The sequence below is a fragment of the Aphelocoma coerulescens genome, chromosome 2, assembly GCF_041296385.1.
Source record: "Aphelocoma coerulescens isolate FSJ_1873_10779 chromosome 2, UR_Acoe_1.0, whole genome shotgun sequence".
In the NCBI taxonomy this organism is placed as follows: Eukaryota; Metazoa; Chordata; class Aves; order Passeriformes; family Corvidae; genus Aphelocoma; species Aphelocoma coerulescens.
Genome location: NC_091015.1, coordinates 134,105,137 through 134,121,326, shown reverse-complemented (window position 1 = coordinate 134,121,326; position 16,190 = coordinate 134,105,137). Strand labels below are relative to the sequence as shown.

At 48.0% G+C, this 16,190-nt stretch overlaps 1 protein-coding gene across 1 annotated transcript; it reads left to right on the top strand.

Moving 5' to 3' along the window:
• Nucleotides 1-6,928: 6,928 nt before the first annotated feature.
• PRDM14 (PR/SET domain 14) lies at nt 6,929-15,473 on the top strand. The gene is given in 7 exon segments (XM_069005987.1): nt 6,929-7,236; nt 7,318-7,599; nt 7,798-8,086; nt 8,260-8,530; nt 10,065-10,267; nt 11,555-11,656; nt 13,715-15,473. Coding segments are annotated over 7 exon segments (1,659 nt in total). The 5' UTR covers nt 6,929-6,952; the 3' UTR covers nt 13,943-15,473.
• Nucleotides 15,474-16,190: the final 717 nt, after the last annotated feature.

The following is a 16,190-nucleotide window of genomic DNA, read 5'->3' as shown; positions in this document are numbered from 1 at the left end:
CATGTTTCTGTTGTGTCTTCATTTGTTCATAGAAGGGTATAAGATGTAGCACTAAAGCACTCCAGGGTAGATGGATTGCTGGGTTTTAAAAAGGCAGCAGGCTTTGGTGATGAATTTATATTCCAGCTAGTTGTTACTTGCAAGGCCTTTCATCTTTTTAGTGCTATATTAACTGAAAATATTTATCTCATGGCTTAATATGAGAAAAGTTCATTATGAGTACTCTTTTGTATCAGTCAGGATGAAATGGGTGTCTTTCATGGCAGTGTCAGCAGAAGCAGACCTCAAATGTGGAGATGAGTAGAGTTATAGCTTGTTCTCCTTGCTATGCCAAATGGTGGATTTAAGACAGTTGAAAAGGTTTGATTGGTCATTTGAAAAAAAAAATAAAAAGAGCTACATAGAAAGAGCTTGTAGCATTCAAGAATGTACAATGTACAAGAATGATGTTGTCTCCGGGAAATGGATGAGGCAGAAAAACTTTATGTTTTAAAATTTCAGAAATTAAAGTTATTTTATTTGAAGTTATTTTTCAAATACTAGTAACATTTTGCCATTCCCACCAAAACAAGGCTTCTCCTGCTGTTGTCTTGTCTTCAGGAAGATGTTGGTGATACGAAGAAACTAATGCCACATTAAGGAAAGCAATGCAGGAAGTTTCTTCCCAATGTGGAGTCAGAAGCAAATAGAGAAAACATCCATGTAGTAAAAGGCAAAATGTTTCCAATGGGAACCTTGCCTTTATACACTCTTATAGTCAATTAATATTGGAAAGAAGATACAACAGTTTTAGCTAAGACTCCCGGCATCAAGATATGATGAGCTAATGATGACGTCTGATGTAACTGGCTTTATGAAAGAGAAGTGCTGCCTTTTTCTTTCTAGATCAGGCTTTGTTGACAGAGACCAGTGCATGTGACATATGGACACGTTCTTCTAACCTGATGTCATGACCAAAGAAAAACTTCCTGCCTTTCGAAGGTCCTTCTCATGGTAACTGGTACGTTGAGTCTTGCAGACCAGACTTTTCACAGGGGTGCCTGGAGCTCATGAATTATTTCCCAGCTTGTTGCTCACCACTTGTGGTTCTCCATGTATTGTTTCAGCATAACAGGAGGGTTCTGTGTCACGTATGCTTGGGCTCAGGCTATGGCAAGGGCAGAGCAGCCAGGGGTATCTGCCCTCTGCCTTGGTTCTGGGACTATGAAGTGTGGAGATAGAGATGCCAAGTACAGCCCGAGTGGGCCTCTTGAGCGAACTCACACCCTGTCTCCTGGAACAGTCATCACAGTGAAACCTTCCTGATGGATTAGTTCTTATCCTCAAGAAAGCAGAACTCAGAGCTGCCTTGAGTGATTCTGTTGGCCTTGTGCATGTAGTGGATATAAATGGCTTGTGTCATCTCACCTTCAGGAAATCCCTGCTGGCACTTCAGCTGAATTCTAGCTTTTAATACAGGTCAGTCCAGAGTCACACTAAGAGTTCCTACTCTTTAGTCAGCTAAAAGAGGGAAGAATGATCACAGATTGGTGAAGTCCTTAGGAGATGTAGGCCAGGAAACGTCCAAGCTGGAATTACAGTGTGAGTGAACCTGTATGAACAGTGGTCCTTCAGAGCTGGGCATTGATCTCTTTGCCACTTCAGGACCGGTTCTTCGGACATCTCTCAGCTGAAGAAGAGTTAAAGACTCAGGTGATGTGATGGACCCCATTAACCCTTCTCTGTCTTAGGTTCCAGTCTGAGCCTCCTTTGTTACTGCTGCTAATGACTCCAGCCTCAGCCAGCATGGTGGGCTTAAGCCAGATACTGTGACCAGGAGGGAACCCTTGTATATCTAGTTTCTTCTGTTCAGTCTCTCATTCTGGATACTTACCTTGGGGATGAAAAAACACACTTGACTGCATTACAGGGTTTAAGTTTAAGGAGCGTCTTGGAGTCCCAAGGCTGTAATTCCCCAGTTTCACTGAGTTGTATTTTCCAGTTGGTATGAAGAGGCCACAAAAAGAAAAACAGAATCCCAAACCAGAAGTTTGAGAGACCCTCAGGAGAAAAAACAAAGAAAAGTTAAGATCAAGTAGAGGATCTTAAATGACAGTTAGAGAAACATTTGATGGTGGCTGAAACAGAACATTCTGCCTAAAAGGGTGAAATTGGACAATAGTACACTTGAGTATGACCAGAACATGGAATGCCCGAGGGACAGTTGTGTGCGTGCTCATATTTGGTGCATCCAGCTGCACCAGCCAGCAAGTAAAGGAGCTGAAAGCTGGTGTGAGGGCTAGGACTGTGGGCAGGGCTACTGGGCAGGCAGAAGGGCTGTGCCCATAGCAAGGCCACCCATGAACCAGTGTGTGCTTGTGAACCTACAGAGGGGGGGCAGGATGTGCATTCATCAGAACATAGAGCTCTACCAGTTAGAGAAGAGGAGGAAACTTAGCTGTGTTTATGTCTCACATGGGTACCACGAGTGGGTGCTGTTGAGGGCAGCACCTTGTTCATGGCAGTCTGTGTGACTGAACATATCAGTCCTCTCCGTGTGTGCATCCTGTGTCTGCGTGTCTGGCGTTTGTGCTCAGCTTCGCTACTGGGTGAGCCTGCAAAGCATGGCTGCTGTCATTAGACAAATGCTACTATCTTCTTGTGCACAAGGGAGGATGAGCAGGAAAACCCAGTCAGCCAGTGTGATTGTCAGGAGCACAAGAGGCCAGTGTGCCCAAGGATGCTCAGATAACCCCCTGCTCCAATGGGATGAATGCTTTGTTACTTCTCCGCCCCTGAGGAGCTGGAATCCTGTGGATCAGTAAAAGATTCTGGCTTTAAGAACAGCAGCAGTTTGGGCACAGGGGACAGGCCAAGTGACAGTTTGAATGCCATCCGATTGGTATTTCCCCCACCTCCCTTGAAGTTAGGCACTAAAGGCAGAAACACTCCATGACCAAAGGGGGATTCTGTGCAAGGAAAGGAGCTGAGAGAGCATTCAGACCCCCCTTCCACCAGACAGCCAGAGGTAAAGCTCACTCACACAGCAGAAGGAACTTTGCTTTGCATATTTCAGTTCATACTGTATATGCTCTAAACTACTCAACTGCCACTCATTAAGACTTCATTTAAGAATAAAGAAGGTAGCAAAGATTGGGGAAACTGAGACACTCGCCCAGTCCCATACAGCTGCTGGGGAGGCGAAGCTGCTCCAACTACTGTGATGTGCCCAGGAATTTCTCTCTAGGAGATGTTCCTGAGAAAGATGGAGGAGGAAATGTGGGAAAACTCTCCTGTTGCTTGAAAAATGTCTCTCCCATCCAAGTTTCAGACTATACTTCACTTTATCACTTCATTCTACTACTACTCAGGATGCTGGAAGGTCCCACAGTCATCCTGAGTGGAGTAATTTATTCAGCTCCCTGCAAACTGTTGGCAAAGTGTCTTTGAGAGACAAGAACAACAGATATTCCTGCCCTTGCTTGTGTCCACTCAGTGGCCCACCCCAAAGGGAAGAGAATTGCATCTCTATGGCAGGATTGGTTTGATCCAAATTTTGGCTTCCCCACCTTATTCTTATACATGTATTTTTCATTAATTGTCTATTCTCAGTGTATTTAGAATGAGTTGAGAGCAATTAATTACTTTTGCAAAGTCACAGAGCTAATGGTAACATCATTAAAATGCTGCTGCATCTAAAGATAACTAGTACAAGAAAAGGAAAGTTGAATCACCTTGTTTCCCCCCCTTTTTAATAGTTGACCAGCAGAATCAGTTGCTCTTCTGCTACCTATCCTCTTCTATAGCCATAGCAATAAACTGTTTCTGTTCTGACCTCATCTAAATTCTGTGATTCTGTGATTCTGTGATTCTGTGAAATTGCAGTTCAGGTTATTTCCATGACAGCATCTGGTGCCATTGCTGGGATTCCCATGTCCATGCTGCAGCTGGGTATCAGTGTAGGTGCTGGGGCACAGGGAGCTAACAGTGGGAAGATGAGCATCAGGGAGTGCTGTGGCACTGTGGTCTTTGGGGGATCACGAGGATGCTCATAGGTGCAACTTGTGTTTTCAGGAATGTGTAGGAGGCAGCCTGCTTTAAACCAGGAGTAAGGAAGATGCAGAGTGGGCATAAGATTGATGAAGAACTCATGATCAAACTGAGAGGCGACTGAATGCTATGCAAGCAGCCTGCAGGGATGTCCCTTGGTGCTTGTCTTTAATATGCATCCCCACTGCAAAGAAGGAATATACCCTAAAATCCTGCAGTGGGTAAGGGAGCCTAATAGACTTCTCTGATTACTTTGTAATAAGACATAAAATCAGGGAAGGGGGGCCCTCTAAGCTGGGGCTGTCCACAGGGCTGATTGGACTGCGGGGGGTGCATCTGCACGGCTGCACTTCTGCTTCCCCCACGTCTCTCCCCGAGGTCATGACTTTATTAATGCACTAAATGCCTTTAACCTTTTAGAAGATGTTAAAGCATCTAAAGATTTAGCTGCAGGATAGTGTCAAGGGTGCCTCAAGCCTTTCTCCTCTCCTGGATTCTGTGTCATCAGGCTTCTAGAAAAAGGAAACTTTTTGTTCCTGGTCGTGTCTACCATTTAATTAATGATGAGAATTTTAAAATTTCATGTTGTACTTACTTGACTTCATTTCTCTTGAACCTCTAATGTGAGCATCTCTCCTCCCCTAGTCCCTCTCCCTCTTCCTTTGCTGTGATACCTGGACACAGCATAGTCAAAAGATTCCAGATTATCTGGCAACACTTGAATTCTAACTGTAGATCAAACTTTTCTGTACAGAGTTCAAAGTCTTGTTCTTGTAAATCAGATTAGTGCTAGTACTACTTTTATGCTACTGATACATCAGTAAAGTCGTGTTGAAATGCCTGGCTGAAACTGTTTCCAAAAGCATTGCAGCATCAGTTCTGTTTTACCAGTAACAGAGGTTTGGCACAAAGAAGAGAAAATTTTAAAAAAACTTAAAACCAAAAAAGACAACTGAAAAATCAGGCCATTTAAGCTAAGGGACTATCTCAAGCAAGTTGTAGAAGGTTGGATTCCTACTTTCTCCTTAAGACCTAGCTTCCAGGGTGTATCCAGTACTTTTGTCTTACAGAGGCTGGGATGGAGAATGAGGTTGTAGGTAGGCGAACTAGCCCAATACATGTAATGCAAACTACAGAAATGTTTCTGCTCAGCTTTGGGGACAGAGATGTGTTGGACTGGCTATGGAAGGAATTTTGGCAGCTGAGGGAGCCTGGATCAGCTCTGTGTCTCTCTCCAGCTGGGTTGTGTGCTTGTGTTTGCTGTCTTAGCGTTTATACCCTAAGGGAAAAAATAAAGGGAGGTTGCAAATCAAAGCCTGTGGTAAGCAGGAGTTGCAGTGCCTGAGGGAATGTGGGCTGAATGTCCTCATTCCCCCCAGGCAGCCAGTGATTCCTTCTCCAACTCTCTGTTTCAGAGCACTTCACTCAGGCAAGATAAGAAATCAGGATTGAACAGATGGCTTCACCTCTGGTCAAGTGCAGGCAGTGACTGTGTCTGGAGCCGAGGGTTCTCTCTCTGGGGCTGCTTCAAGTGCTTCCTAATGCATCCCTTCTTTGGGATGAAACAATATTTTAGAGAGGATCACATGGAGCTATGTTAATTAATTTTTATAGCATACCAAATATAATCACTGAAATGGCATCTAAAACTCCAGGAGCTAAGCCTGGCTGTGTTCCCCACTCCAGCTGTGTCTGTGTGCAGTTTTGCTTGTGCTATGCTGTGCCCCAGGAAGCCTTTGCTGCCTTTCTCTGCGAGAGCCATGGGTGCAAGTACCCATCCTGTCCCTTCCCTCCATGCTGGCAGGTGCGATGTCACCCAGGCTGGAATGAGCTACTCAGGAGGGAGCTCTGCAGTAACACACCCTATATGGGGTTATTTCTGGGCTGAGGATTCCTCCATCTCCCTGCACCAGCAGGGATGACACTCTGCAAAGTGAACACCTGGGCCCCTAGGATCCTGCAGTCCCTTCCAAGTCCCCTTTTCATTGCAATTGTGTCAGGTAGCCACCTGGAAGGAAGGCAGGAGAAACCCTATAAAAACCCGGGATGAAACCATAGGCACAGGGATCACCCAGCACCTCTGCAAGAGGCAAGGGCCAGGTGTCTTCCTCTGGTCCCATCCTAGGCAGGTGCTGGCATAGGCCTGATCATGGAGCCATGAAAACCCCAGCAGGAGCCCAGTGTTCTGCTAAGCACCTAACAGGAAGCCCCAGGCTAGAGTAAAAAGCACTTCAGCAGTGTCCGTGGAACCTGCAGGGACTGAGAGTGCGCTGCTCCTGTGTGCTTAGGCCGGTGGAGTTTCAGAGGTGTTTTCTGCCTTTCCTTATTCAAACTACACACCTGCAATCCCCAAAAACACTCTGTGGGAGCCCCGTGTCCTGCTCCGCAGAACCCTCACCTCCGGCAGCAGGCGGTCATCCGTGGGGAGCAGCGCTCCCGCACCCCGGCCTCCTGCTCTGAGGAGATGCAGGGCCCACCGGCCGGGGCCCCGGGCCGGGGCTTGGAGAGGCAGCGGGCAGAGCCGGCGGTAGGGAAGGTGGGTCCGGGAGGCTGGGCCACCCCCCTCCCCTCCCCTGCACGGACGTGAGGAGGGGCGGCCCGGCCGCTCCGTGAGTAGCCGTGGCTCCGCCCCGAGGTAGGGGTGCTGGTCGGGGCAGCACCCCCGTCCGCCCCCGGGGCTGTGCGACCCCCAGGGCGGGGGGCCGCCGCCCGTGCCCACCCTCCCCGCCCCGCTCCTCGGGCCGATATAGCCGCGGGGCGTGGGCTGGGGCTGGCCCGCTCGCCCCGACGGCGGAGGGCAGTGAGCGGCGGCTCCCGCGCCCCCGCCCCGCAGCGGGACCCTGCGGCGGCAGCACCCAGGTGTCTGCCCCACCCCGCTTCTCGGCAGATCCCCCTTTTCCTTCCCCGCCCGGCTCTTCCCGACATGGCTCTGTCCCTGGCTGGCGAGTCGGTCCCTGGAGACGGCGGAGACTCGCTCGGGATGAGCCCCGCCGGCCTCGCCTCCTACTTCCCCTCTTTCCTCCCTCCCTCCCAGTACTTCGAGACGGCACCCGACTTCTTCCAGCCCCTGAAACCCCTGGGCGGGCTGGTTTCCTCCTCCCCGCCTCTGCCTCCCTTCACCTTCAGCAGGGTCCCCGCTTTTCTGAGCCAGCCACCCCCCCTGCCCCCCGAGCCCTTCCCCAGCCTCCCCTTGCCTGTCTACACCAGGCTGCCGGCCCCCTTCCCTCCCAGTGAGGGCTCGACTCTCGGGACGGGGGCCCCGGGGTTGCTCTCGCCGCCCTACCCGAGCCCCCCGCGCAGGGCTGCCCGCAGTCCGGGGGCAGACGGGGCGGCGGGGCAGAGCTACAGGTACCACTTCACCGAAGAGGAGCTCAACGCTGTGCTGTACGGGGCACTCCGGAGCAGTCAGCCGACCGGGAACCTCCACGCCATCTCGGGGCTCCGGGTGTCCCCCGCCAGCTCGGGTAAGGGGGTATTCGACGGCGGCGAGAGGGGCGCACAGGGTGACATCGGGCGGCAGGTCGCTTCTGCGCTCCCACTCAATCAGGCGTGCGGGAGGGTTCGGGGACAGTCCCAAGGGATGCAGGCAGCCAGGCTCAAGGGGCATCGCAGGGGGCACGTCGATCTTTCTTTCCCTTTGATTTTCTTGCGTTACGAGCCCACACCTGGGAAAAGCCAGGGGTGATTCAGGCTGCGGCCTCTGTCGGGGAGGTAGGACCTGCTCCTGGGGGCCGGTGCCGTGCTGAAAAAGGGATTCCTCTTCTGCAGGGGCTGCGGACTCCTCCGCCCCGCCGCTCGACCGGGACTCGCTGCAGCTACCCGAAGGTAGGGCCCGGGACCGTCCGCGCCGCGCCCGCCCGCGCCGCGCCGCGCCGCGCTCAGCCCCCTGTCACCCGCAGGGCTCGCGGTGCTGCGGGTGGCCTACGGGGACGTGTCTCAGCTCGGAGTCTTCTGTACGGACCCCATCCCGAAAGGAGTCCGCTTCGGCCCTTTCCAAGGCAAAGTGGTCAACACGAGCGAGATCAAGACTTACGACGACAACTCGCTGATGTGGGAGGTAGCCGAGGCACCGTCGGGCTCACCCCGCAGCCCCAACGCGGGGCCGGGGCGAGGCTTTCGGCCTCCCCTCTACCGTAGCCTGCAAGAGGGGCCCGGCCCAGTGTGGGTGGTGGGAGCGGGACGTGTGCGGAAGAGTCGGGCAAACCTGATCCTGTTTTCTCTGCTCTCCAGATCTTTGAATACGGTGGCCTGAGCCACTTCATAGACGGGAAGGGCGCCGCTGGCAATTGGATGTCCCTGGTGAACTGCGCCAGGTTCCCCGAGGAGCAGAATTTGACGGCTATCCAGTGCCAGGGACAAATTTTCTACGAGAGCTGCAAGGAAATCTTCCCGAAGCAGGAGCTGCTGGTGTGGTACGGCGATTGCTACGTGCAGTTCCTGGGCATCCCCATCAGCTTGAAGGGCATGGTGGAGGGGAAGAAACCCCCGCAGCATCCCGAAGGTGAGCCTGCCAGCAACCCCTTGGGTGACACTACCCCTTATTCCGTCGGACGTGTGCCTGGCCGGGATTAGATTCACACGAGGAACACAGGCATCACTTTTTTCCAGCTGTTTTATTTTAAAGGCTTCCCAGACCCTGCGATGAGGCGGTGGTGGGTGACCGGTTCTGCCGCGGGGGCGGCGGCCCGGCAGCCCCGGTCCCTCGGGTCTGTCTGCCCTCCCGGGGAGCCGATCCCCGGCCGCCCCTTCCTGCAGCATCCAGCACCCCGAAGCAGCAGCTTCCCCTCGTCGCCGGGGAGTCCGGGGGTGCACCGAGGGCTGGCGGCAGCGCGGAGCAAGAGGCTCCCCTTTCTTCCGCCGGCAGTCCGCTCCCAGTCCGCGGTTCCTCGGGGGGTTTAAAGTGTTGTTTGTTCTGACGATTGCGAAACATCTGGTGGTCCTGGGCTGAGCTTGCCTCGGCCCGGCAGCGCCGTTGTTCAGGGTCCCGTTTTGGGACGAGATGAGCTTTTCAGGGTTATTCCAGTTTTGGTCCTGTTCCATCTTACGATTGCACACCTGACTTTCGTGTAATTAACGCTCTCAGTAAATGAGGCAGGCTGAAGTCGTTCCGATCCCGTAATGCCAATATTGTTTGCAAAAGAAAGCCAAATGCACTTACGCCAGGGTGAGGGGAGGGGAAGGGTAGTTCTACTTGTAATGTACAGAAAGTATGATGTTCTTATAAGCAAAACTTATGTATGGAGAAAACAGAATTGTGCCAATACGGGAAGAGCTGGAGCAGGGAAGGGATGGGTCGGCTGGGTGCAGCAGAAAGGGAGAGAAGAAAACTGGCATGAAAATTTGGCGTGGAAAATTTTGTACCTGTTGTATTGAAGTGTCTAATTCGGACAGATGCTAAAGGGTTCATTTCATCTAAAGGTTTAAGCTAAAGCTACTTTTATTAAAGACAGAAAAATATGTGTAAACGTCTGAAAAATTTCCAGTGTTTTTCCTAAATTCAGGGGATAAAAATGAATTTAAATACACACACCAAAAAAAAGCCAAATAAACTTGTTATTTTGTTCGATAGTTATTTGAAAATTATAGAAAAGGTGTGCAATTTTTTGGGGGGGGGGATGGTAGGTAAAATTTACGGACAATTCTTGATAAGAAATATCTTACAATGGTTCCATATGGGCAGAAGTTTTTATGTGGGACTCTGAGTTGTTTTTTCATATGTTTTCTTGCTTTTTATGGAGATACAAGGATGAAATCCTGTTTTTGCTGAAGTTAGTAGCTAAAATGAATAATTTTAGCAGACTGTAGGCTCTAGTTTGTTCCCCTCCGTTAAAAAGGCAAGGGAAGCACTGCGAACGTTCAGGAATCACGGCACGTATTTTGTTAATAATATTGCCAGCATCCGTTTACAGTTGTTGCCCCCTTGAAGACTTAAAATTCCCCGTAGGGGTCCCAGCTCTGACAAGGATGCAGATTTGAACTGAATCCCTTTTGCCGTGGTGTAACAGAGAGGTGGCACTTTCCCTTCTGCTGTACAGAAGCCGGGGAGAGCTTCAAGTGTGAGCGCTGCGGCAAAGTTTTTGCCTACAAGTACTACCGGGACAAACACCTCAAGTACACCCGCTGCGTGGACCAGGGGGACCGCAAATTTCCTTGTCACCTTTGTGACCGATCCTTTGAAAAAAGAGACAGGCTGAGGATCCATATTCTCCACGTTCACGAAAAGCACAGACCTCACAAGGTGAGCCTGCTCCCGGGTCTCTCCTCAGTCACTGACTCTTCTGGGGGGACTTAATAAGTCTTTTTTTTCGTCCAGATAAGATGCTGATAATGTTCCTCCTCCTCCAGTTTCCCCAGCAGTTTCCTGGTGGGACTGCTCTGCCTTTGCAGGAAGAGCTTGTCATGTTCAACAAAGCTTGATTGAAGAAATTCAATGGATTTAGATTAGGAAAATAAACCCCACAGTCTCAGCGAGAGTTTTAAAAGAAACAAAATTTCTCCTGGGCTTTTTGGATGTTTGCATACGAATGTTGCTCCTTTTCTTACACAGTGTGGGGGGTCAACTTGTGTTTAGAGGTGCTTGGCTTGTCCAGGATGAGGAGAAAGATGTCTCATGTCTGTTTCTCCCACCCCACCCCTCGGTCTGAGAACTGACCACAGCTGTATCTGTGACTGTTGGACCAAACAGTGCTTAAAAGTTTTACATTCAATGTGAAGCAGACTTTCAACTGATGAAAGCAAATCTTTGTGATACTTTACTCATCTCCACCAAACACCTTGCTTCTAGCACCAGTTTTCTCTAGCAGCACTGGGAATGGAAAATCAGACTGTTTCTAAAAGCTTGGGAAGGGCAAGTCCTACTGCTTGAACTTGCACAGTTAAATCTGTCCTCAAAATTCTCCAAATACGTTTTATAGATCATCTTACCGTGTGATTTTTTTTTCAGGAAAGTATTTTATAACTTAAATAGCATTATTGCAATGTCAGAATATCTGCATGGAATTAGTAACAGATAAAAAATATTCCATTAAATATGAGGTATTAAATACCATGTAATCCCTTTCTCTTTTCCATTTTCCCTTGCTTGGTCGATTTAAGGTTATTTTATTCCTTAGGAAGTTTGTCTTTTAGGAAAGAAAAATAACTGGAGCTTGATTTATATTTTTTTATTAAATGATTTTGCAAAATTTTTCATTATTTTTATTGCTGAAGATCAATATTGTCCTGAAGAAAATAATTTTTATTGAAACAATTTTAACACAAATTATTTGAGATTTAGCACGATTTTCATGTGTGTATGTATACATATGCACCTAAATTTGTTCTTAATACAAGACTAAACTTCCAGGTATTTCAAATTGTTGCAGCTTAAAATTACTACTGTGTTTACACATGAATACATAAATATATGTGCATATATAGATATATGTAAGAAATGTGCGCATCATCCACACACTTAATTTTTCTTTTTAACTATTCTATTACATGCTTCCTTTTAACTTTATTCCTCCCCACCCCCTCCCCTCAGTGCTCTGTGTGTGGGAAGAGCTTTTCTCAGTCCTCCAGCCTGAACAAACACATGAGGGTTCACTCTGGGGAGCGCCCCTACAAATGTGTCTACTGCAACAAGGTAAGGCAAAGCCTCCCTCCGTCCTCTGCTGCTCTTTCTTTCTTTTTTCTTTCAAGAAAATGCTTTGTATTTGAGTGGTAACCAGATAAGTGGGTGCCTATTCTGGGCAGTTGTGAGGTAAAGTGACAGGGCTGGATGAGACTCAAGAAACAGGGTCTGGTCTCCATCTGACATGGAATTTGTGGCTCGTCCCAGCTCAGTGATCTGCGGCAGAAATAAGGTCTAGAGAAGCTTGAGAGCATTTCCAATACCATCCAAGGCATGCAGCTAGATCCAGCATTCCACTTTTTCATCAGATCGGTAATTTTTGGTGTTAGTGACACTGCTTCTGGATGGCAATAAGCAGATCTGGTCTATAAACTGAACCTGCACAATATAAATTTGTGCAGGCTTACCGTGAAATATCGGGGCTGTTGATGGGCAGCTGGGCATGGAGGTTTCACTTAAAAAGGACACAAACAGAACCATGCAGCCCTGATCAAAGATGTCCTCTGCTGTTACTGCCCATCACAGCAGGGAAGATTCAGGTGAGCTCTCCCTGTGGAAGTGCTGATGGCTCTCCCAGCAGACAGCATGTGGATGCACAGGCTGCTGCTGGGTGAGTATTGGTAGGGCTCCAGGTGCCATGGATTGTCCATGCAATGCAGAAGTTCCACAGGCAGTGGTAACCTGCTCCTGATTTTGTAGAGAGAGAAGTTTGTTTGTGACTGGCTGGACTAACACAAAGCTGAAGTGTCCTGCTGTGAAGAATCCTAGAGGAAGCTCCTTTGGCTATTATATTTTTTTGTCTCCCCATGATCCTGAACACACTTGTAGGCAGAGTTTAGGATGAAATATCATCCTTAATCTTCTGATCACAAAAGGAGGTGGCAGAGCTTTATAGGTTGCTCTGTAAAGAGATCTCTAGGGATAGTTGACCAGCCCCCAGCCATTTCTGGTTGGACTGCTGTGGATTGGATCAGATTAAACTATTAGTCCTCAGGCTGCAGGATGCAGCTATCCTGGGACATAGCCATAATTTCTGAGGCTGGAAAACCAGGGTCTGTTTTAATGAATCCTCACCTGCTCCTCCTGTGCAATTATGATACTTCTTTCCCTCTTCTACGTCTTAACAGTGGCTTTGCTTTTCCAGCTCCTTTGCTGGAAAGCAGTGGTCACTTATTTTGGCAACATTGTGAGATTAAAGGAACAGGGTCAACATCACTATTCTCCCCCTAAAACATATTTTGGCCCTTGAGATGTACTTCCAAGAGCTTATGTATAGGACTCAGTGATCTTTTTGTGCTCTAAGGTTGCAAGTGAAAAGGCATCTGAGATGTATTGCTGTTTGCTGTGAAAACTTGCTACAGAGTATTTATTCTGTATGGTCTGCAAATAGCAAAGGGCCTGAAATTGTCTCTCTTTGGATAAGAAAAAATGGGGGAAGCATGGGCGACTTCACAACATTCCTGTTCAAATTTTGATGTGGGAGTTTTATCCCCAAATGTAGGAGAAGTCTTTATGACTTTGCTACTCAAGTGTGCGTGTCAGTGGTGGGGGAACAGGCTGGAAAGTCTGCCTGCAGAAAGAGCAGAGTATGATGGAGCAGGAAAAATGAGCCTGTAAAAGGTATATGTGGACTGAATGGATGAATTTTAGCAGCTGAATCCCAAGACAGTCAAAGGTTTTATCTTTGAAAATAAGAACTGAAAGGAAAGCCTGAATTCTGTTTCCCAAACATAAAGAAGCTGCAAAACTAATTAGGGCAGTATTGACTTCTTACCTCTGACATACAGAAGATATTTACCGGTGTCTTTGGTCAGAAATCTTTCTCTGAGCTTCATCTGTCTCCATGGAGTCAGCCACATCGGTATAGCAATAGCTGTTGCCTTCTGATTCCTCATTTCTGGGAGTTTTCATTCTTTTTTCCAGTCACCTGAGGATGTGAGCTATTTCAGGACTTAATTTTGAGGGCAATGTGCTTCGATGGGGTCTGGGTTAGCTGAAGGCGGGGATGACACATGTGAAAGCAAATTACTTGCAACTCCATCTCCTTTCCGATGATCCCTGCCCTTCCAGGCGTTCACAGCGTCCAGCATCCTGCGCACTCACATCCGCCAGCACTCGGGGGAGAAGCCCTTCAAGTGCAAGCACTGCGGCAAAGCCTTCGCCTCGCACGCGGCCCACGACAGCCACGTGCGGCGCACACACAGCAAGGACAAGGGCTGCACGTGCTCCGTGTGTGGCCAGCACTTCCCTGAGCAGGAGGATTACAACTTCCACATGAAGATTCATGCTGCTCATTAGCCAGGAGCCCTGCGGATGTGTCCTGGAGCAGCTCGTGTGTGTGTGGGTCTGTGCGTGGCTGTGTGCACAGCGCAGGAGGTGACGCCTGCACTGGCTCCTGGGCTAGGTCTGGTCTCCGGACCCAGGGCATATGACTGAGCATAGGGGACAGGGTATACACCCTAATGCCACTCTCCCTCTCCTCCCATACTCTAATCTCTAAAGGCAGGAGGGAATTCTACCTCCCAAAACCACTTTGTGCACAGGTATCACTGTGAGGAGCGTTTCTGCGTCTCTAATGCACCATGTCTGTGGACTGCCTTGTGCAGTCTGTATCAAAGCTTGTGCGAGGGAAGTTTTTATCAGGTGCATTTCTCAAAGCTGTTTTAACCTGTTTGTGTTGTTTGGACACATGACCACAGGTATGTGGTCTACTCACCCTTACCCTGTCTTTTAATGATGTTCTATTTAAACGTGAACTTCCTCGGAGATACTGACTACTGGACCCACAGAGAGGTATTTGAAATCCTTCATTCAGCTGCTGGGACACTGGGAGCTCCAGGACTGTGAGACCAATTCTTCCAGAGGGTGCTGGATGCTGGTTAGCCCAGAGGGAGAGAAGTGGGGTGTGGTAAGAGAGATGCAGGCCTGATGTTCCAGCTAGCAGAGAGAGTGGGTGTTGGCTCTGTCTTCTCAAGAGTTTGGAGTACCAAACATAGTGATATTCCTAAGCATTAGTGCTGTTGGGTGGATAATGAGCAGTCAAGTGGCCTCACAGAAGTGTTTCATTGTGGATTCAGAACAGGCCAGGAGCAGGCACAATCCTAGCATGAGGCTCCTCTTTCTGAATTTCACTGAATCTGCCTGGTCCTGGCCAGGTGAGTCTTTGCAGTGAGCCCTGATATGAAGGGTGGGCTCCTCTACTTCCTCCTGGCTTTATGTTGGATGACTGTTATAATGGCACTCCCTTCCCTTGTTCAAAATATAAGATTTAAGGTATCAAAATGGGGATATCAGGACTTCTCAGCTCCTGCAACTCTGCACATGACATTCCCTCCCTAGACTGCAGGAAAGGCTTTGCTTCCATGGGAGGACTGGAAGGTGTAATCCTCCATGTCTCACTGGCCATACAAGCAAGTCTGGAATGATTTGTGCAGGTTTATGCACTGTCAAAATAGTTAAGAATTCTTAAGAAAGTGGCATTCCATATCAATGTGAAATCTCAACTAGGAGGCTTATCAAAAAGCCTGTGCTGGAGGACTGCTGAGTATAGGGAGTGCTGTAATTGGTATAGAAGTTTTAATCAGTGCTGAGTAACCACCACGACCGGCAGGAGGCTGTGCATGTGAGAAGGCTCACTGCGTCAGTGGGACTGTGTGTTGCATCCAGGAGGAGTAATGGAAGTCCTTACTGGAGCTAGCTGATGAACACAAGTAGTTTGATATTACTGGGATGATAAAACTCTCAAGTATCCTAAATCAGCTAGGATTAACAAGAATTTTGCACAGAAAATATAAGAAAGTAAAGTTTTTATTTTGTGCCAACTTTAACAGTCTCTTTAAATATGGCATAGAAATAGAAAAAAAATGTTACTTGTACATTTAATTATATTGTGCAGATACTGTATCCTTAAATATATTGATTTGCACTAATTTTTATAAGGTTTTTTTGTACCTTAAGTTGCTCTGTTCTCATTGTTTTCATGGTAAAAATATTTTTAAAATATTTATTAAGCCACTTACTGGTAAGCAAAATACTGAGGCCCACACTAGGCAGTATCTGAAACAAGCAAGTCCATTTGGATTGTATATTTATACATGTAAGTTTTAGGGTAGAATGAAAATCATGTTCTGATTATTGTCTTTTGCTTATTTTAATACCAAACATTACTATAATACAGCAGGTTAAATTTTGTACATAATCAGGGCTGAATCCCTGACCCCAAAATAGGTAAAATTCACTCCTGAGCAGACAATTATCACAGTACATATGTGTATAAACCATGCTGAAGAACAGGTAGGGGAACTGAACCTTTCTTCCAGCTGCCTGCTGTTAGGAGATCCTTTTCCTCAAGCATCCAAAATCCTGGCAAACAGAAACAAGAATTATGTATGTGAAGGCTTTGTTAGTTCAGTCCCTAAAAATCAGGATTTGGTGAAATAAACTACTTCCTAATGAAAAAAAAACGTTGTGACTAGGGATGCCTTCGAAGTACTGTGAAATGCCTGGTTAGCTTCCCCTTTTTGTTCTGAATGAAGGTTGTTTATTT